Here is a 21,858-nt window from a genome sequence, read left to right on the forward strand (position 1 = left end):
TTGGACAACCTTAGTACTGTACAGCAAAACAGGTGAAGCTTGATGATATAATGATTCACCCTCCCAAGGAATATTACATGAACACAAAACCCCAAGCAGCCTGCAGCTCTCTGCAAGGTGCGCCTTCATCTCAGCACTTATTGCATAACTGCCGCCGAGGAACTGTATCGTACTGGGTATTGGTTGGCACTGGCAGAGTTATCTAATCACAGAGTTCTTACGAAATACGCATGCAGACACGTCTGCCTGCCCACTTCCAGATAATGCTATTTTTCAGGGTATTCAGAAGAAAAATTGACTACAGCAGACCACTCGCTCAAAGGAAAAGCAGTTAGGATTACAATATCTGGCACGTCAGCAGCTCAGAGCTTTTTCAACATTTTGGAAAGACGGAAGAGGGACTTTTTGAGACTTCTGTGCTAAGCCAAACACAGTGGCCAAGGTGGAAAAGCTACTGATGCTTCTATGAGATCTCGCAAAGCAGCAGAAACATCATCACAAAGGCTGCTTCAGTTTTTACACACGCCTCATAGGACTTCATGTCCTTTCACCAATACAGGAAAGCCCAAGCGCCGTGTATTCACAACCGGACTGTGATACACCTAAGTGCTCTGGCATAACTATGTTCCCATCTCAGCGCCATGTTCCTGCGCAACTTGGCATCTTCCTGTTCCGCCCTTATTTCATTGCATCACCTCAAGCTTCATGGCAAGCCATTCCTAGCCAAAGACTTCTTCCTAACTTTTGTTCTGTAAAACCCCACCCATTTCCCATCCTGAGAGTCTCCCACTCTCTACTTCAGACCCATCTCCCAGTACCCGAAAGTGTTCCTCTCATCATCTCGCAAAAGGCAAGCTTCCAACAACTACTACCCATGACACGTATGCCTATTCATCTTGCCATTGAACTCTCTTGCCAAATACTTCCTTGTTGCTTTATTTCAGTGCTGAACACCTTTTTATGGCTACTACTGAGTGTTTTGCTGGAGTCAACTGTTTCCTCAAACCAATACCCTCCCCGCAATTCAATCTCTTTCTCTCTCTATGTCACCAGAAGTGTAAAACAAAGTAAACAAGAATTTTATTGATATATTTATTGAACACAAGTTAATAAAATAAAACAAATTTGTTCAGACTAAAATAACAGAGAATCACTTCACGGACACCAGCTCAAGAAGTACACATTTACAACCGGGAATTAGCTTTAATTAGTCACTAAATCTGTTGAAGCCAGAGTTATATAAAAAAAAACACCTTTCATATTCCTGCACCGCAGTGGGCTGGACTAGATGATCCTCAGGGTCCCTTCCAGCTCTACAATTCTATGATTCTATGACTACTAGCTCTCCCCACAAAGATTTGTTCAGTACACGCCCACAATCACCTCTTTCCCAACTCTTTCTATGCCAGCCTTCCCGAACTCAGTGTCCTCTAAATGTTTTGGACTACAGTTCCCATCAGCCCAGCCGTATGAAGCTGGGGCTGATGGTAGTTGTAGTCCACAACATCTAGCTAGTGTCACGTAGAGAAGTTTCTTCTTTGCTCTCAAGCAGTGTTTCTTAAACTTGGGTCCCCAGCTGTGTCTCAACATCAGTGGTCAGGCCAAGTTGCTGACCCACATAAATTCCCCCTTTAAATCCCTGCCCAGGCCCCATCCTACACTGTAATTGGAGCCTCTGGTTCAAATCACCCTTCTGGTTTTTTATTCACACTCGTTTTATTTGCTTTCCCCTTTCTTTTGCTCCTCATGTCCCATCCCCATCTAACTTCTTCCTCTGTCCCTCCCTGTTTCCCTTCCCACCCCACTTCTCCCCCCTCTCCCCATACCACATAATCCTAAACCTCCAGCTTCCCTCCCACCTCCTTTCTGCTCCTCCCTCTGCCACTCTCGCCCTCCCCAACTCCCTATGTGGCATTGGCTTCCCCAAAGCTCTTTCCCCACCTACGAACCACTCGCCCCTCCATCCCTACACCCCACACCTTCCACAACCCGACCCACCTTCAACCCCAACCCCCTCCAGTCTCCCTCCCTCCTGCCTTTTCATCCTCTTCACCCCTCCCCTCTCCATACCTAAAACCCTCTCCTCAAAACCCCACCCACCCGGAAAAAAACCCTCGACCTCATAATATTGATTGACAGGGGTTTTTAACAAGGGCGACAAATCCCCTCAAAGACCCCTCCCCTTAATTCCCAGCCCTCTCTCCTTTCCCCCTCCCTCCATTAACCATCCCGCTGGACACCCCTTCCCTTCTCCCGAGGCTGAATTTTGTATTTTTAATAAAATATACATGAAGTTTAGTCAGTCCCTTTATCTCACTCAGTGTAACCCAGAGGGACTCACAGCCAGCCAGCCCAATTCCTTTCCCCCTCAGCCCTTTCCCCCTCCCGCTCCCCTTCTCTGCCCAGAACACCCACCACCAACATTATAATTTTTACTGTCATTATTGTTGTTATTACAATAATATTATCTCCCACACAGGCGCGGGCTGCCCCCCGCCCTTAAGAATGCGCCCCCCCCGCCCCTCATTCACTCACCTCAAGCGCACAGACCCACCGTCCCGTCTAAAGGCTTCTGCCAACTGAGCCTTGCCAAGGGCGCGCGTCCCTCAGCACCATGCACCAGTCCGCGTGAGCCTGCCACTGCCACGCCCCCCCCACCCGCCGCGTCCAATGGCCGCCGCCGCCGCCGCTCTCCCCGCCCACCGCCCGCCCCGCATTGGCCTCTCCTCCCCGGCCCCGCCGCTGCGCGCGGCGCCTCATTGGCCAGACGGCGCCGCAGCATGCACAGGCCCGCGTGACATCGGGGCCGTGACGCGCCTCCCCCCCCCCGGCCTCGCCGCTCCTCGCCTCCCCGCCCCCTTCCGCCTCTGATTGGTTCGCTCGGCGGCAGCATGCAAGCGTCCGCGTGCTCTGGACGCGCCCCGGACGCGCTCCCATTGGCTGCGCTGGCGGGACGCGCTCCCTATTGGGTCTCCGGCAGCCAGCCTTCCGCGAGAGCGGGTACACGTGCAGAGGAGGCTCACGCGGACGCCGCTGCTGTGCTTGTTTACAATGTGCAAGGGGCGAGGGGCGGGGCGAGGGGCGGGGCTTCAGGTGGAAAGCCGTTGGCGGGAAGGGGGCGGGTCAGAAAATGCTGAGGCGGCTTTGCCAGTTTTATGAGGAGATTTAGAACGCCCTTTTCTTATATGTTTTAAACTATGTATGTGTGTGCGTGTTTACTGCTATTTATTTCTGGTAGCCTTCAAAAAGGCAGCATGATCATCATCATCATCATCAATAGACTTTATTTGCGTAGCCGAGAGGCCATAGCATCAAAGGGCAAACATCACAAAAATACATTACAAATATAGTTACCATAAAATCTTATGACCTATTAAAACCCTAGATAGAAGCTGGACTATCATTCATCAATGACCCAGGGATTGGCTCCATTATTTTCAAATAATGGAGGCCTACAAACAAGACAGGAAAATCGGTTTCCAGGTGGAGAAATCGAAATTAGAAACAGAACTGTTAGAACCCAATACTAAGAATTTATCAAGAATGTATAACTTGCTGTTGAAGTGGAATACAATAGATGAGACAGTGAAGTCAGCTATGGTTAAATGGGCACAGGACCTAGGTCATGACATTATGTTTGCTGACTGGGAGCAGTTATGGACCACAGGTATTAAATTCACGGCATGTAATGCCTTACGAGAAAACATTATGAAAATGATTTACAGGTGGTACATGACCCCAGTCAAGCTTGCGAAGATTTATCATTTGCCCAATAACAAATGTTGGAAATGTAAAGAGACTGAAGGTACCTTCTTCCACCTTTGGTGGACCTGCCCAAAGATTAAGGCCTTCTGGGAAATGATTTATAATGAGATTAAGAAAGTACTTAAATGCACCTTTCATAAGAAACCAGAGGCATTTCTCTTGGGTATGGTCGGCCAGCTGGTGCCGAAGAAGGATACAAATTTCTTTTTGTACGCTACTACGGCAGCAAGGATTCTTCTAGCAAAGTATTGGAAGACACAAGAGCTACCCACGCTGGAGGAATGGCAGGCGAAAGTGATTGACTTTATGGGACTGGCAGAAATGACCGGCAGAATCCGTGACCAAGAGAAAGAGACTGTGGAAGAAGACTGGAAGAAGTTTAAAATATATCTTAAGAGCTACTATAAAATTGAGGAGTGCTAAAATGCTAAGGGAGAGGAAGACGTAGAATTACAGCGGTAAATTTTGTTTGATTTAGGGTGAAATTGAAAAGGAGAATGAATTTATATTTAATTGGCTAAAAGGGTTGTTGAATAATTGTTAAAAATAAAAGGATGCAAAAAGGGGAAGGTATGGGGAAGTCCGAGAAAAGAGGCTTATGGAAATAAGGTTAAGAAATTATGATTTTATGTGTTTGTTTCCATGTTGTGTTTGTTAAAAATTGGAAAATTAATAAAAAAAAATATTTAAAAAAAAAATCACAAAAATACATTACAAATATAGTTACCATAAAATCTTATGACCTATTAAAATCCTAGATAGAAGCTGGATTATCATTCATCAATGACCCTCTGTCCCATGGGCGGCGGCCTTTTCTCTGGTAGATTGTTCCAGTGTAGCCTTTTTAATCCATGGGTAGGAATAATTGTTGCACCCGAGCAGAGACAAAAGGAGCCAAACAACACCAAGGGGTTAATCCAGAGAAAGAGTGTTTTATTCTGCCATGGGGGGGGGGGGGCAGAGGCACCTGTGTGATTCAGTCCACCTGCGCCGCATCAAGCAGTTGGTCCCTTACCTTTCCCGCCCCAACCTGGCCACAGTGATCCATGCGACCGTCATCTCCAGGCTTGGCTACTGTAATTTGCTCTACACGGGGCTGCCCTTGAAGCTGTCCCAGAAACTCCAGCGGGTGCAGAATGCTGCAGCGAGACTCCTCACGGGGTCCCTGCCAATATCCTTCATGCGCTGGTCAATAATGGTTTTTGCCTTGGGGAGACCCATTTTCAGGAGATGCTGTGCTTGGAGGCCACATGTAAGTAGTTTTTGATGCACTACTTTGGACCACTTGAGCATCTCGTGCTACTAGAGGTAATAGTCCGGATGGGTTTAAATTTAAGCGGAGCCAATAGTTGAATGTTCTTAACCAGGTCCAGGTTTTGACAGAGAGGCGGCCAGTCTCCAGCCGTAGGGCCGCATTTGGTGCGCATGGTGGAATGGCTAGAATCTGTCTTAAGAATTTAGACTGGACCGTTTCAAGTGTGCGGCAATGATTTCCCGTCCAGATTTGGGCCCCGTAGAGTAATTGCGCCAAGGGTTTTGCTTGAAAGACCTCCAGAGCTGCTGGGATATGTCTGCCCCCCCCCTTCATAAAGTAAAAGCGAGACAGTATTTTGGCGCTTTGGGATGCTTTTTCCCTGGCATATTTATGATGGGCCTCCTGAAAATTTTGACCTGTTCTATTGGCTGGTTGTCCATCTCCCATCTGTGATGTCTGTGTCTCCTAGCGAAGACCATGACTTTGGTTTTTTGGTGATTAACCACCAGTTGATCTCTCCTGCAGTAGGCTGAGAATTCTCTTAGTAGCCTTTTGAAGCCTACTTTAGTTCGTGATAAGAGAACCACGTCGTCCGCATAGAGGAACGCTGAAATTGATTTTTCGGCCATTTTGGGGGCATGAAACTCCGGGGATGTTAGGTATTTGACCATGTCATTTATATATACCGTATTTTTTGCTCCATAAGACTCACTTTTTCCCTCCTAAAAAGTAAGGGGAAATGTGTGTGCGTCTTATGGAGCGAATGCAGGCTGCACAGCTATCCCAGAAGCCAGAACAGCAAGAGGGATTGCTGCTTTCACAGTGCAGCGATCCCTCTTGCTGTTCTGGCTTCTGAGATTCAGAATATTTTTTTTCTTGTTTTCCTCCTCCAATAACTAGGTGTGTCTTGTGCTCTGGTGCGCCTTATAGAGCAAAAAATACGGTAAGTTGAATAAGGCCGGGGCTAAAATACAGCCCTGCTTGACTCCTTTGGTGGCTGGTACAGGGCCAATTAGTTGCCCATTTACTGAGGTTCGTACATATAACTTGGAGTCTTTATATAGACTTTTTATCAAGAATAGTAATCTTTTGTCAATGTTGGTAGCATTGAGTTTAGCCCAAAGTTTGACTCGTGAGATCGAGTCAAAGGCCGCCTTCAGGTCAATAAATGCTGCGTATAGAATCCCACGTGTTTTATTGACGTATTTGTCAATGAGGTGTGCTAATAAGAAGCAACGGTCTATTGTTGTTCTGCCCTGTCTGAAGCCGGCTTGCTCCTCTGCCAGAACTGCCTCAGTTTCCATCCAGTCAATTAGTTTGATGTGGAGGTGTTTGGCATACAATTTGCTGGGGATAGTAAGGAGGCTAATGGGTCTATAGCTCGCTGGATTTGCCATAGGACCCTTTTTATAGATTGGGATGATTACTGCCTCTGACCAGCAACCAGGGATTATGCCTGTTGAATCGATGTATGTAAATATTGACGCCATTATAGGAGCCCACCAACTGATATTGTTCTTCATGAGCTCTGCTGGAATGTGGTCTATGCCCGGGGCTTTGTTGTTTTTCACTTGGGCAATTAGTTTCCCCACCTCCTCTATGGAGACAGGAGGCCAATATGGTAAATTCTCGGGGTAGGCACTTGGATCATTGTGCTGAGCTTTGTCGTCATAGAAGAGGGTTTGAAAATATTTCATCCACTCCTGAGGTTCTACAGTACATTTGGGACCAATCCGCTCCTGGCCCAGGAGGCCCATAATGGTACGCCAGAAGGAGGTTGAGTCTTTCTCATTCAAAGCCTTCACTAAATTACACCAGGCCAGTCTCTCAGCTTTTTGTTTTTTTACCTTTAATAGCTGTTTATAGTTTCGTCTTAAATAGATGTAAGCCATAAATAGCGAGGGTGCTCTGGTGTTTCTGTAATTCCGATAGGTTGATCTCAGACGTTTCCTTGCTTTCCTACACTCCGAATCAAACCATCTCTCTTGATCCTGTGCCCGCTTTGCAACAGAATTAAGTATCTCAGTTGTTAGGAAGGTCTTTAGTCCTGCTAATAACTCGTTGAACGAGTCCATGACCTTTTCCCCGGTATTAGCTGATACAATGGCTGAGTAGATGGTCTTCACGTCTTCCGAATGGAGGAGATGAGTTAGCTCTGTATTGAGCATGGGGGTCCATTTAATTCTTCTGGGGGCCAGTGATCCCAGATTAACGACGGGGGTGTAGTAAAGGTTAGCCGTGGGTTTGTTAAACGATGGGCCATTGAGCGCTAAAATTAGTGGGAGGTGGTCGCTTTCGGTGTTATGTCCCACTTGAAACTTCGACACAGAGTTATAGGCGAATCTTGATATCAGAATATAGTCTATCACACTTCCTCCCATCTTTGAAAAATGGGTATACTCCTCTGGGTGGTCTTCTTCCTTACTACGGTTTAATATCATCAGCTCCCTTCTTTTTGCGACCTGGGCTAGACATAGCCCCGAGAAGTTGCATTTATTATCTTTAGAAAGTCGTGAAACGCCTGCTTCGGTTGGACTTTCAGGGTCCTGAATCTGATTATAATGGCTGTAAAGATTGTTATCATCAATTCCCATACGGGCGTTGAAATCCCCCCCAATTATAATTGGTGTAGCAGAGTGGGAAGATTCTATGGACTCTAGGTATGCTTCTAACTCTGCCCAGTTAGCTTTCACTATAGATTTTTTTTGGCAGGGGGGCAGATAGACATTGACCACTACCAGTGCATCTCTCTTAAATTTGAGTAGGACTGCCGTGGCTAATGAATTGCAGTTTGGGAGGGCTTTTAAGGAATGTTCAAGCTCTGTGGAGATAAGGTTAGCTAAACCTCCACTAGGCCTACCTCCCCTCACAGATGGAGTAGCAAGTAGGGAGTGACAAGAATACCCATTAAACAGAATGGGGTTGCTGTGCCAGGTCTCCTGCAGGAGGATGATATCGAAACGCTTAAGAAACATTGCAAGTTGTTGATTGTTTTTCTTAGCGCGCCATTCTGCAATGTTCCAGGACAACAGCTTTAATTCTCTGTCCCTCCGTGGTGTAGATTTGTTGGGTCCACGGTGTCCAGTGACCCCTTTACATCTAAAAAAACACTCCCATTAAGTTTGTCAATAGGCATCTGCTGCATAAGGGAATGATTATCCATAGCTCTTGGGGACTTAAGGGGGTGGTTTGGACTTGGGGGAGTAGCTATTTCATTTGGGGAGAGTTTTAGATAGTTGAACCAGGTACTCGGAGATGCGACAGTCTGTTTTAGTTTTGCCTTACCATACACCAGCGGGGGCTGCGATTGGTCTTCCGAATCTACACATTTAAAGGCGCCTCCCACCGTCCTCTTGTCCACTAGGCACTTGGGGGATATAGGCCATGTGTGGGGGCCTTCTGTAGTCTCAACATGGGCCTCCTTTTTGGTCAGTCTGCTTCTCAGGGTGTCCAGTCTAACCAAGATTTCCTTTGGGGCTGGCATCTGCAGTGACCAGAACCGATTTATTAGGGCATGTTCTTCTATGGAGAAAAAGTCCTCTCTGTCGTTCAAATGAAGTTGAGTCTCAATAGGGGCTATGTTTTCCTGCTGGTGCACTAGGCTCTGGTTTTGCTGGTTTTGTTGCATGTGCACTCTATCGTTTTGTTCCTCTGTTCCTGGTCTCCCTTCCCCCTTGGCCGCCAGTAGGGAGGTTAGCGGGGCTCTGTTTTCAAAGATTCTTAATAAATCTATTCCTTTCTTTTAAAAAAGATTTCTTGTTCTAAAGATGAAGTTGACCAGATTATGATCTGTGAAAGTGATCAAGGCACGGACTGAATGTCCATCTTGATATAGGTAGCCTATACTGTCTATGTCGGTTGCTTTAACTGCCCTAGGTAGAATGTTGTTTATAATAGTCAGCAGGTGCCTCACGCGGTCTGTCCCTGTGCGAGGACCCAGTGGTTTTGGGTAGTTCGTGAATACCATCTTTTCCGGGCTTAGGACCAGGATCCATTCTTTCTTTCTGCTGGGGGCTTGGAGTTCCCGCGGGTTCCCGTCTATATTGGAGATCCCCTACTTACTTCTGTTTGCAGTTGCTACAGGGGTCCTAGGTGAGTTCAAGACAGGAGCATCCAGCTGTAGTTTGGTTGCTTTTGTCAGGCTGGGCGAACACAGGGGGAGAACAGCCATGGGGGGGCTTATTTCTTTGAATGTACAGTGGTGCCCCGCAAGACGAATGCCTCGCAAGACGAAAAACCCGCTAAACGAAAGGGTTTTCCGTTTTTCGAGGCGCTTCGCAAGACGAATTTCCCTATGGGCTTGCTTCGCAAGATGAAAACGTCTTGCGAGTCTTGTGAGTTTTTTCCCTTCCCCCCCCCTTTTTCTAAGCCGCTAATCCGCTAATAGCGCTAATCCGCTAAGCCACTAATAGGGATGCTTTGCAAGACGAAAAAACCGCTAGACGAAGAGACTCGCGGAATGGATTATTATCGTCTTGCGAGGTACCACTGTACTTGGGGAATTATTTTCACATATGGGGAGGGGTTTGGTCTTTGGCGAGTCTCCCTTGTCGATCTCTTTGGTGCCTTGAGCTTTGATTTTTTTTTAATATATATATATATATAGGTGATGATAATAAGTTGAAGAGTTTCTGCCACTGTTTTTTACTGATGTGTTGGGTTTTTCTAGACGGCTTAAAATTTTTGATGTTTTTAGTTTTCTTCGTCTTGGGTTCCGGATTTCTTTTGCGTGAGTTCTTTTTGGGTGGTAGGTGGATTCTAGCATCTGAGTCCAGGGACTGATCTGTGGCTCTTTTTGCTTGTTTGAAATTCTCCACAAGCGTCAGGAGTAGGCCATTTGTTACTGCTAGGAAGTTTTTTATATTGTAGAGGTCTGTGCGTATCTGATCTATTTGATCGTGTAACTGGTTACCCCAGTTGGCGGGTTCGAATCCCCACGACGGGGTAAGCTCCTGTTGCTTGGTCCCTGCTCCTGCCCACCTAGCAGTTCGAAAGCACGTCAAAGTGCAAGTAGATCAAAAGTTACCTCTCCAGCAGGAAGGTAAACGGCGTTTCCGTGCGCTGCTCTGGTTCGCCAGAAGCGGCTTAGTCATGCTGGCCACATGACCCGGAAGCTGCGGACAAACGCCGGCTCCCTCGGCCAATAAAGTGAGATGAGCGCCGCAACCCCAGTTGGTCAAGACTGGACCTAATGGTCAGGGGTCCCTTTACCTTTACCTTTAATGATGCACCAAAGACCCTGAAATTATGGCTGATAATGGAGATTAAATCCAGTTGCGAGTGGGGAAGACAGCACAAAGTCCCAAATGATCTTTTTTGTTTTAAACTATGGGTTCTTCCTCCAGTGGTGCTGTTGGGTAATTTTAGATGCCAGCCTGTGGTCCCTTAGAACAGGCACCCCCAAACTTGACCTTCCAGATGTTTTTGGACTACAATTCCCATCATCCCTAACCACTGGTCCTGTTAGCTAGGGATGATGGGAGTTGTAGTCCCAAAACATCTGGAGGTCCGAGCTTGGGGGTGCCTGCTTTAGAAGGTAATAGGGCATTGTTTTGTTTATTTCAAAATCCAGTCCTGTTGCGTTTGGGGGCCCTCTTGCACATTCCCCAGATCTAGGTAAAGGGTAAAGGGACTCCTGACCATCAGGTCCAGTCGTGGCCGGCTCTGGGGTTGCGGCGCTCATCTCGCTTTATTGGCCGAGGGAGCCGGCGTACAGCATGACTAAGCCGCTTCTGGCAAACCAGAGCAGCGCACGGAAACGCCATTTACCTTCCCGTCGAACTGCTTTCGAATTGCTAGGTTGGCAGGAGCAGGGACCGAGCAATGGGAGCTTAGCCCGTTGCGGGGATTCGAACTGCCGTCCTTCTGATTGGCAAGTCCTAGGCTCTGTGGTTTAACCCACAGCGCCACCCGTGTGATCTAGACACCTGCCCTAATGCTCTGTCTGGATGATACCACTTCCCTGCGGTTCAGTTCCTTATCCAACCAGTCCCTTGGCTCCTTCAAAAAGCACGTTGAACTTCTCCCTGGCCCCACAGCCTGGCACCTAGCCGTTTTTGCTCACCTTGGCAGATAACATGCCACATATCCAGTTTAGGGACCGGCTTACGGCTGCAGTTGGCAACTTCTCCCTGCCCGGGCGAATCACAGCACAGAAAGATGGGTCAGGAGGTGAGGACATTTTGTTCCCGTCAGACTGGAATGTATTAATAGCTGAGCTCCGGGGCCTAGATGTCCTCATTCTCCCACACCAGCTGCAAAAGCAGTTCGGAAGATGCCTCAGCAACACTTTTTTGCAGCTCACACCCACGTCGTAAAGAGACAAAGGCCCACATCCATGCACCAAGGAGACCAATATACCCGCGCCCCCCCCCCATCTCCAATTTATTTTTCTTCTCCCTGTTGCCTCTTACCTACCATGGCCTGAATACAGACAGCGGTTTCCTGCCCAACACAAGGTGTTAATTAACTCCACAATCAAGGATTATTGTGTGTCACGAAGCTACTGCGCACCAGCAATTATTAGTTTATTTATCCAACCCTTTGCTGTAAGGTAACAGGGAAGAATGCATAGGTCAAAATCTGCTCTGCCGCAGGAACTGTCAATCCAAATTGGACCAAAGATCTTCAAACTAAACTAAACTAGTGGTTTAGAATGCTTAGAGCTGTAATCTTGATTCGAAATGCCCCCCACATGGGATCCAAGTCTCTCCCCCCCTCTGCCTCGTAACTGTAAAGCAGTGGTGTCCAAACTTTTTTTCAAAGAGGGCCGGATTTGATGAAGTGAAGGGCCGTGAGGACCCCGACCAAAGGCCCAACCAAAGTTGTTGACCTTTTTTTAGGACTGAAGTTGTTGAGCTTTTTTATGATTTTTACCTCAGGAAATAAACTGCCACAGGGACCGAATTAGGCCCCCAAAACGGACTTTGGACATGCCTGATAAATGAATTAAAAATTTGCCCCCTCCCCCCGCAGGGTCACAGGTTCAAGTTCCCAGCTTGAGCAAAAGATCCCTGCATGGTAGGTTGGAGTAGATCAGGGGTAGGCAACCTAAGGCCCGGGGGCGGGATGTGGTCAAATTGCCTTCTTAATCCAGCCCGCAGACAGTCCAGGAATCAGCGTGTTTTTACATGAGTAGAATGTGTCCTTTTAGTTAAAATGCATCTCTGGGTTATTTGTGGGGTATAGGAATTCGTTCATTTTTTTTTTTTTTTTCAAAATATAGTCCGGCCCCCCCACATGGTCTGAGGGACGGTGGACAGGCCCCCTGCTGAAAAAGGTTGCTGACCCCAGAACTAGATGACCCTTGTGGTCTCTTCGAAGAATTCTGATTCTATGAAATTACTGAGCACCATTTAGAAATCGAAGGGTTTTCTGGTTTCAGAATTCCCAATCAACACTGGGAACTTTCAGTGTATGTTAGTGCAGAAAATAGTCTGAAGTACCCATTTGAACCCATTTTGATAGCTGCATGCTTTAAAACTCCCAAGAACTCCTTTGCTTGGTGAACTCCAGAAAAAAGGTCATATAATACGGATGCAAAAACTAACAGCAGTTCCGAAGCCGCAACCGGGACCAAGATAATGTGTTGTCGGGACTGAGGAAACGTGTTTTACTGCAATAGTAGAAATTAAATATTAAAAGTATTTGTTAAATTGTAATGTTTATAATGGCTGCACGCAATTTTGTTACAGGTTTTCTTTTTCCTATGCCAGGTCCTTAATATCATAATTGATTTTATTTATTCACTATCTTCTTAAAGGGGTGGGTGCATCTATTAAGGAAATGCTTTGTGAACTCAAGTAAATCAATACTTAACTGAGGTTCTGTCCCCCTAACATGAAGCCTGCCACCCCCAACATAAATCCTGGCCACCCCCATGCAAAAAGGGAAGCCACATGGTTCGGGGGGAAATGCCAAAGTGTTTCTTCCTTATCAGGCACCTCCCCTCCCAGAAAGTGCTGCAAAACACACCACAGATGTCCCACTGGCAGATATTTGCTTGCGGCAAGTTGAATCTGTGCCACAATTTTTCAGTGTTCCTCCAGATACCTTTTGGTGTTCTGCTCTAGACTTGTGTTTTCATCCAAGCAAAGATGGGGACACCAAACCATAAGGTAAAGGTAAAGGTAAAGGGACCCCTGACCATTACGTCCAGTCGTGACGGACTCTGGGGTTGCGGCGCTCATCTTGCTTTATTGGCCGAGGGAGCTGGCGTCCAGCTTCCGGGTCATGTGGCCAGCATGACTAAGCCGCTTCTGGCGAACCAGAGCAGTGCACGGAAACGCCGTTTACCTTCCCGCCGGAGCGGTACCTATTTATCTACTTGCACTTTTGACGTGCTTTCGAACTGCTAGGTTGGCAGGAGCAGGGACTGAGCAACGGGAGCTCACCCCGTCGCAGGGATTCGAACCGCTGACCTTCTGATCGGCAAGTCCTAGGCTCTGTGGTTTAACCCACAGCGCCACCCACGTCCCTAAATGTGCCTTATCCCAAATTTGATAACGAGCGCCTACTTCAATGGGAGACTAACATAAATGTAACGCTTCAGTGAAAATCAAAAGGTGGGCCTTGTTCAGACCATCACGTGTCACGCTGGCTTTCCCCCCGTAATCGATTAGCACAAACTTCATGACTGGCAGCAAATGTGTATAAACCAGGGATAGGCAACCTAAGGCCCATGGGCCACAAGTGGCACACAGGGGTCGTTTAACCGGCCAACGAGCCACCCCCAAACCAAGCCACCCTCTCGGCGAGTCCCCACGCGCTGCGCTAAACCGGCGCAGCGTGGGGACTCGCTTCTGCAGCGCCAGAAATAGCATCTGCACAGACGCCTGAAATCACGGGCGCCCGTGCAATCTTGCCCATGGAGGGATCTCCGCTGGAGTGAACCGGCCCAGGCGAGGTAAATCTTTCCGCCCCTGGTATAAACCCTCATGTTGGAAGGTGGGTGCTCCTGGATTAGCCTGGCGGCAGAGTCTCATTGCCAAGCCCAAATCATTTAACAAAACGTCCTTTTGTTTACTAGATTCCTGTTTCAAACTGTATTCCCCTTCTCCCGTATTTTACAGCAGGCAAAATCAAAAACTTGCCATAGGGTGGAATCCAATTGCTGCTGCTTCAACAGGGCCGTCCACTAACAGAAAAAAAAGAGGGTGGTTTTTGCTGGTTCCTACTGGAGTACATAAGGGATGCGGGCGGCGCTGTGGGTTAAACCACAGAGCCTAGGACTTGCCGATCAGAAAGTCGGCGGTTTGAATCCCCGCGACAGGGTGAGCTCCCGTTGCTCGGTCCCTGCTCCTGCCAACCTAGCAATTTGAAAGCACCTCAAAGTGCAAGTAGATAAATATGTACCGCTCTGGCAGGAAGGTAAACGGCGTTTCCGTGCGCTGCTCTGGTTCGCCAGAAGCAGCTTAGTCATGCTGGCCACATGACCCGGAAGCTGTACGCCGGCTCCCTCAGCCAACAAAGCGAGATGAGCGCTGCAACCCCAGAGTCGGTCACGACTGGACCTAACGGTCAGGGGTCCCTTTACCTTAATAGAGTACATAGAGGTAACCTTTTCTTAAAAATAAAACATAACAAAACAAAAAAAACCCACACCCCTCAAATATATCCAAAGTCTTTGCACACAACAAAGGGGCAACAGCTGGATACGAAACCTTTAGACTTCCAAAAGGTTGATGCTATGTCGCCAGCCCACCCATGAGGCAAGGTAAGGAAACTGCCTCGGGCGGCAGGATCCACAAGGGCAGCAGATTGGCTTTCAAGGAATGCATCGCCCACTGCTGCTACTGTGATAGCAGTGAATAGGGACACTGCTTCTGTTTTCCTTCCACCCCTAGAGAGCAAATGGTGAGGGTTGACCTCTAGGATATCCTGGGCTCTGCACAGAGGGCCCCCTTCTCCCACACAACAGACTTTGATTCCCATGCAAACCATCGTATAAGGTTGATTTTACTCTCGCTCGCCGCTGTAGATCTTGACTTACCCCTTCTTCCCTGGTGGGGGGGGGGGGGAGATAGGCCTATTGAGATTTGCACCCAGTGCCAAAATGTCTCGAGACGGCCCTGCTAACTGGACGAGCAAAAGTTGACACACATTTACACGCCATTTTCATGCTCTTGAAAAGCACGGAAAGGACTGCGTATACTTCTGGTCTTTTTAATGTGCGGTTACGGTACTTATTACTGATTTTCCTTCAGCCAAGTTATGAGATTCCTTCTGCTGCCCCAGCGAGTGCAGAAGCCAGCCCTTTTCAAGACAAGACAAGCAAGACAAAGAATAATAATTGGGCGTTCTCCACAGGACATTTATTGTACTATTTTTTTTCCCCTTCCAAATTTCAGGTATTTTTCACAGCATAGTCATTCCCGGTCATGTCCGTAACGAGTCCAACCCCTTTCCCGCATAACCCAGGCCTGCTGAGGAAGAGGGAAGAGGAGGGGGAGTGGGCAGCAAAGCAAAGGACCTTTCCTCACCCCCCTTGTGCCCTGATCTACCCTACCCCTTAAAATACCCCTTTTCTACCTTTAAATCGTCCCCTTTCCCCACCAGAAGTTTTCTCCAACTAAGAGAGCTGCATCCAGGGAGCTGGAGAGCAGCAGTGACACCTGCTGTCCAGCTGGAGAATTGCAGCCCCTTCTCTCTCCATCCCCACCCAGCCTGCAAATCATACCCTAAAGAAACACACCCTTTTCCACAGTATATATGGAAGACAGATGTGTCCAGGACCTCCGCTGCTGTCTGTTGTTCAAAGAGCAACCTCAAAAGCTTCCCCCTCCTCCAAGTGATAGTGCCCCCTCCCCACGACCGTGGGCTCTCCCCTCTTCCCCAGCAGTTCACAATATCCAAGCACTCCCCTAAGAGAATTGCCAGCAACAGGGGAGAAGGCGCCAGTCGTCTAACCTCCTAGCTCCCTTCGTTTCCCTCCGTTGTCGGGAGCTAGGATGTTAATCAGGCTTCTAAGCCTATTCCCCACACACATGGTGCAAGTTCTGCTAGCAAGATGCCCCTTGCCAAGTTTTCCCTCCGAACTGGCAGGGGGCACCCGACTCGCCAAGCAGTGATGGTGATTCCGCGAAACGCCGGCTCCTCTCTTAGTTCCCTCTTGAAATTCCTTGGCCTCGAGAGAGCGATCCGGAACACAGAAGTGGATAAGGGATAATCTTTTTAAACATTTGCCCCCCCCCCCACTCTACTTGGGAGAAAGAGGAGGGGGGGAAGAGGAGAGGGGAGGGGGAAGATGTACCAAAAATAAAATAAAAAGAGTCACACATCGCCGACATTATAAACAGGCCAAGAAATATGGCAGTTTGTGCTAAACAGGAATTCGGGGGGGGGGGGGGGGGAGTTCACTCGTCACAATATCACAATTACGACATTTGCAAAGCGAAACTGGCTGATTTTGGGTGAGGGTGGGGAAGTGGGGGCAGAGAGGAGGCGTTTCCCTCCCCACCCCCCACAAAAAACAGCCTGTATTCAAGCCAGCCTCCTCCCTACTCAAGTCTCTCCATCCACACACACACACACACACACACAAATACACACAACACACACCCCTCCCTTGCTAGTAGTTCCATTCAGAAGTTGAGAGAGTAGACACAGAAAAACTATTTTGCTACAGCTCGAGACTGGCCCAAATAGAATTTCCCAAGCATATTTTTCTTGCTCTGAGGATTATTAAACAGCAACGCTCCCCCCCCAATCCCCGTTATCACTTGACGTCGAATCTGCTAGTTATCTGTGCTTTCAACACAACACATAAACGCACTTCTGAAAGGAACCAAAGGCAGAACCCTAGCTTGCTTGTTACCCAGACACAAATGAAGATACCCCAATTCCCGGCAAATAGGCAGTGATTGCAAGAAGAGGAGGACTGGGGAGTCATATTTTGGGGTGTGGGCAACTTATCCTGCTTCCCCTATTTAGATAACCTCGGCTCCTTTACCGGGCAGGTCTGGAATGTACACGTTATATTACCTTGTATACTCATATTTTTATTATTATTATTATTATCAAAAAAAGAGAGAGGCAGTTTTCATTTAGGACATCTATGGCAGGAAAATCGTCCGCCTCTCCCGTAAGTGGCAGGAGGAGGCGAGGAGAGGGCTGTTGCAGGATTCCCAAAACAGAGCTGTTCCCTGCACCAGGGAGGGGGGGATTATAAGGTATAGTGTTGGTTACTTCGAAGACACGGCACACAGCACAACTCCAGGAATGTTACAGAAGATCACGAAGGGTAGAGGTTCTTCCCCGCCGTGGAAGGGGCTGGGATCAAAAGAGAGAGCAGGCAAAGAAATTCCCGACACACTAACACACCGCAATCTAGTCCAATGTTACAGCGGTTTCAAGAGCCAAAGGGTCTTGGGCTGTAAAAGATTGCAGGCTGGGCAGGAAAATCCACAACCCAAGACTGTTCCAACATTAGTATCCGGATGACATATTTTATTTTATTTTTTTGCATGGGGATTAAGTGCGGTGGGCAGAGTGCCTTAGGAATTTCTGAGCCCAGCTAAGTCGGGAGAAGGGTTAAGGATAACGGGGAATTATTGGTCCTTGAAGATTTTAGTTAAAAACCAAGACACTGAAAAAACACTGTCAGAGAGAGAGAGAGAAAGAGAGAGAAGGCAGGGGCTGGCAGGAGAAGAGGAAGGGGGGAAAGATTCCATGACACATGGAAAGTCTAGTAATAAATCTACAAACAGACAAAATATATTATATTATATATATATATATATGTATAAATAACAAATCAGGCTATTTACAAGACACCCACACGCAATGCACACCCACACATACACACCGGAGGGGAGGAGGGGGTTCGGGAGGGTGTAAGGGGCGTATGGAGGGAGGGGAGGCGGGGGGGGAGGGCGGCTGGAAGATATGGCTGAGATCTAGAGGAGGGGGGATGCTTTGCCCCTCACGCTGCTCCCGGCCGTTGCTCCTGGATGAGAAATGGCTCCATAAATTCCATTAAGTGCTGAAGTAAACTGCAAAGGGAGGAAGGGGAGAGGGTATGGGGGGAAAAGGACCGTTAATAACCTCAAGAGATTCGGCCGCCCCCAAACTATATCACTTCAACTCAGCTGTTATCAATAAATAAATGAATCTGTGCAGCAGAGTTGGTCCAGGCAGCCAGGATGCGGTTGCTAAGGTAACCCACCTCCCAGAACACACACACACAGAGGGATGGGTGCTATTGCCTTCCAAAGGTGGTCCTTGACTAGCCATTCAAGTCTCCTCACCTCTCCCCATCCCCTTCCGACATTTGTTTAACCCTTTCAGAGAGCGCCACATGCAGCTGCTTGTTGCAGCTCTTTTCACAACCACCCTGTAAGGTAAGTCACTGTCACGACCCTACCAGCTAAAGAGGTGCCTTGCTGCATCAGAGCAAAGGCCTGACCGGATGGGTTCTTGGGATTCCTGCAGCAGCAGTTCTTCTGATAAGCCTTCCAGCAGATACAGACCTCACACCCAAAGGCCAGGCCCTAAACAATATCCACACTGCTCCAGAGCCCTTCTAGAGACCCCAGCAGATGCCAAGGCAATAAGCAACTATTTTACTTTCAAAAGACAACTGAAGGCGGCCCTGTTTAGGGAAGCTTTTAATGTTTGATGCTGTATTGATTTTAATGTTGGAAGCCGCCCAGAGTGGCTGTGGAAACCCAGCCAGATGGGCGGGGTATAAATAATAAATTATTATTATTATTAACAGTGTCGCATCCAGATTTATGAGCCACCCACGTGGCGACAACTGAGACGCCCTCACAATTCAGTGGCCACGAAGAAAGGCAAAGTGTTGCCTTAAAGAAAATGACTGGAGTCAATAGTTTGCCTGAAAACCAAACTCCCTCAGCACTTGCCTCTCACGGGGGAGCTGAACTCTGCACGTGCTCTTTTCTTTTCTGACGGCTTTACTTGCTCCAGCACTGAATGCTGGCATGGGGGAAACAGGCACAAGCCTCGCTCTGGTGGAAGAGTTTGCTCTGTAGGGAGCAGACTAGCAGCCCTGAGCCTTTTCCCAAAAGCAGCAATGCTTTTTAAAAAACAGAATCTTTTTTCCCTGTGGCTGTGCAATCTTGTCCGCCAGAAGTGGGGACCTGGACCCAGAACGAGCCCAACTGACTGTAAAGACAAGACAACCCGTCCCACCCCAAAAATATGGCCTTCGCTACGAGAAAGTGAAACTCACCGATGATAACGATCAAGATAATGGTGCATATCACCCCCAGGATTATCATCATCTGCAATTGGGAGAGAAGAGGGCGGAAGTGAGAGCATGAGCTGGGAAAAGGTGAAGGAGATGCAACTGGTCTCTGGGAACAAAGCAAGGGCAGGAGCAGCTGAACCCCACCTCCCTGCCTATGGGGGCCTTGCAAGTTGCTGCAGGAGAAGGACCCAGAGCAATATTGTGTGTAGGGGGGGTGTTCTAGGACCATGGGGAAACTGTCAAGATCCCTTCTTATTTTTGCTGTTGCATGATGGCTGTTGTTTATGTGATCTTCTTGTATTTTCAGTACTGAAATGTTGATTGTGTGTGTGTGTGTGTGTGTGTGTAAAGGTAAAGGGACCTCTGACCATTAGGTCCAGTCGTGGCCGACTCTGGGGTTGCGGTGCTCATCTCACTTTATTGGCCAAGGGAGCCGGCGTCCAGCTTCCGGGTCATGTGGCCAGCAGGACTAAGCCGCTTCTGGCGAACCAGAGCAGCGCATGGAAATGCCGTTTACCTTCCCGCCGGAGCGGAACTTATTTATCTACTTGCACTTTGACGTGCTTTCAAACTGCTAGGTTGGCAGGAGCAGGGACCGAGGACCGGGAGCTCACCCCATCGTGGGGATTCGAACCGCCAACCTTCTGATCGGCAAGTCCTAGGCTCTGTGGTTTAACCCACAGTGCCACCTGCGTCCAAATATATATATGTGTGTGTGTGTCTGTGTTACCATAATTGCTAACGTCTTGCTGCACTATGTTGTCTATCATGAAAACATCTATCATGTTGGGTTTTCCAAATGCCTGTTTTCTTTGTCGTCAGCCGCTCTGAGCACAATTTCTTTTGCATACAAGTAAAACGAATGAATGAATCAATAAAGTGAGTGAACAGGAGAAAGCCCTTCCGGGGACAAATCCTGCAGCTTAGCCCACTCGGAAGCGACACACTGCACTACTCACTTTCCTTTCTCCAATTTAGAAGATTCATCCAGGGGGAATCTGCACATATACCATATTTTTTGCTCTATAAGACACACCAGACCACAAGACGCACCTAGTTTTTGGAGGAGGAAAACAAGAAAAAAAATATTCTGAATCCTAGAAGCCAGAACAGCAAGAGGGATTGCTGCGCAGCGAAAGCAATGATCCCTCTTGCTGTTCTGGCTTCTGGGATAGCTGCGCAGCCTGCATTCGCTCCATAAGACGCACACACATTTCCCTTTACTTTTTAGGAGAGAAAGGGTGAGTCTTATAGAGCGAAAAATATGGTACTCAGAGGGCCTGTGCTTTACACTTAAGTTTTACAAGTCTGAAGATTGAAACACGGATTCTTGGGGGCTGGGCGATGCTGAGCCTTCTTATTCCCAGTTAAGACCTGCACGGCCTTTTCGGCAAGGAAGGGCTTTTAGCACTGCATTCAAAGGGCACCCATGTGTCTGCTGCTCTTTTCAGGTTACCTTTAGATTCTTCCACCAGTACTTGCGCTTGAGCTTGGCTGCACTGGTTTCGAACTGGGAGGCCCCCGCCTGCAGAGCGTCGGCACGGTCGTCCAGCTCCGAGAGCTTCTGATCCCTCTCGAGAACCTTGTCCACATTCACTCGCATGATGTCCACGACCTGCAACAGGAAAAGGAAGAGAAGAAGGAGAAAGGGCGGCTATTATTATTATTACTCATTTATTTGGATTTATACGCCACTTTCCCATCCAAGGTTCAGCACGTAATTCTCCTCACAACGACCCTGCGATGTTGTGACAGGCCCAGGGTCCCCTCTCCCCGGGTGAGACCATTTCATGGCCAACTGAGGGTGCAAACCCTGCTCTCTCCCAGGTCGCACTCTGAACCATTACGCCCAGGGCCGGATTTAGGTTTGATGAGGCCCTAAGCTACTGAAGGTAATGGGGCCCTTTATATGTCCAGCTGTGCTTTGTTGCTGGTTTTTGTGTTGAATATATGCTATATGGTAAAAAAAAAAAAAATCTTTTAAATTTTTTTGTGGGGCCCTCTATCGAAGAATGGCAGATGAAGATGATGGACTATATGGAACTTGCCAAACTGACTGGGAGACTCCGAGACCAGAGAGAAGAGACAGTGGAAGAAGATTGGAAGAAGTTGAAAGAATATTTGAAAAAAATATGTTAATATTTAAATCTTAGAATAGCTTTGGAAGTGGATATAGGCTGTAGGGTTAGAAGTAGAAGATAGTGTATTTTAAAATAGTATTATCTGTAAGTGATAAATTGTGAAGATTTTTATGGTAAAAGGGTGATAAAAAACATGGTTAAAAATTATATGTAAACTACTAAAGATGAGGTAAAATGAAAATCAGATAGGGTGGACTTGGGGATGTCCGCCTAACAATGTTTAGAAAAAATAAGGATAAGACAAGAATTTGTTTGTATTGTTTGTTTTTCTGTTTGTGTTGTTTAGTTGTGTTATAAAATGAATAAAAAATTGGGGGGGGGGGGAAGAGTGGGGCCCTAAGCTATAGCTTGTTTAGCTTATACATAAATCCGGCACTGATTACGCCACACAGCTGCCAGTACAGCTTCACATTTCTTCCTGGAGACCACTGTAAAGATAAGAGACCCACAAGCTTCTGTTGACCACAGGGAACTCTGCAGGGAGA

The 21,858-nt window shown here is 47.7% G+C and overlaps 2 protein-coding genes and 1 long non-coding RNA gene across 4 annotated transcripts in view; 1 reads left to right on the forward strand and 2 right to left on the reverse strand.

The window, feature by feature from the left end:
• The window catches only part of PER1 (period circadian regulator 1), a 38,018-nt gene extending 35,368 nt beyond the window's left edge, over positions 1-2,650 (reverse strand). Inside the window, exon 1 of the mRNA XM_079951734.1 lies at positions 2,536-2,650. The gene's annotated coding sequence lies outside the window, so the exon portion shown is untranslated. The remainder of the gene's footprint in view (positions 1-2,535) is intronic.
• Positions 2,651-13,977: 11,327 nt separating this feature from the next.
• LOC307202378 lies at positions 13,978-17,032 on the forward strand. Its single transcript, XR_013832867.1, has 2 exons — positions 13,978-14,200; positions 14,566-17,032. It is a non-coding gene; the product is annotated as an uncharacterized lncRNA (long non-coding RNA).
• Positions 15,312-21,858, reverse strand: part of VAMP2 (vesicle associated membrane protein 2) — a 28,094-nt gene continuing 21,547 nt past the window's right edge. For both annotated transcript variants that reach the window (XM_079952229.1, XM_079952228.1), the window contains 3 exons: positions 20,689-20,847; positions 19,215-19,266; positions 15,312-18,012 (listed from right to left, as the gene is read on the reverse strand). In XM_079952229.1, the coding sequence (XP_079808355.1) occupies positions 17,996-18,012; positions 19,215-19,266; positions 20,689-20,847 (228 nt within the window). In that variant the 3' untranslated portion in view covers positions 15,312-17,995. The remainder of the gene's footprint in view (positions 18,013-19,214; positions 19,267-20,688; positions 20,848-21,858) is intronic.

Source organism: Podarcis cretensis (genome assembly GCF_951804945.1).
Source record: "Podarcis cretensis genome assembly, chromosome: 13".
NCBI classification, from domain to species: domain Eukaryota; kingdom Metazoa; phylum Chordata; class Lepidosauria; order Squamata; family Lacertidae; genus Podarcis; species Podarcis cretensis.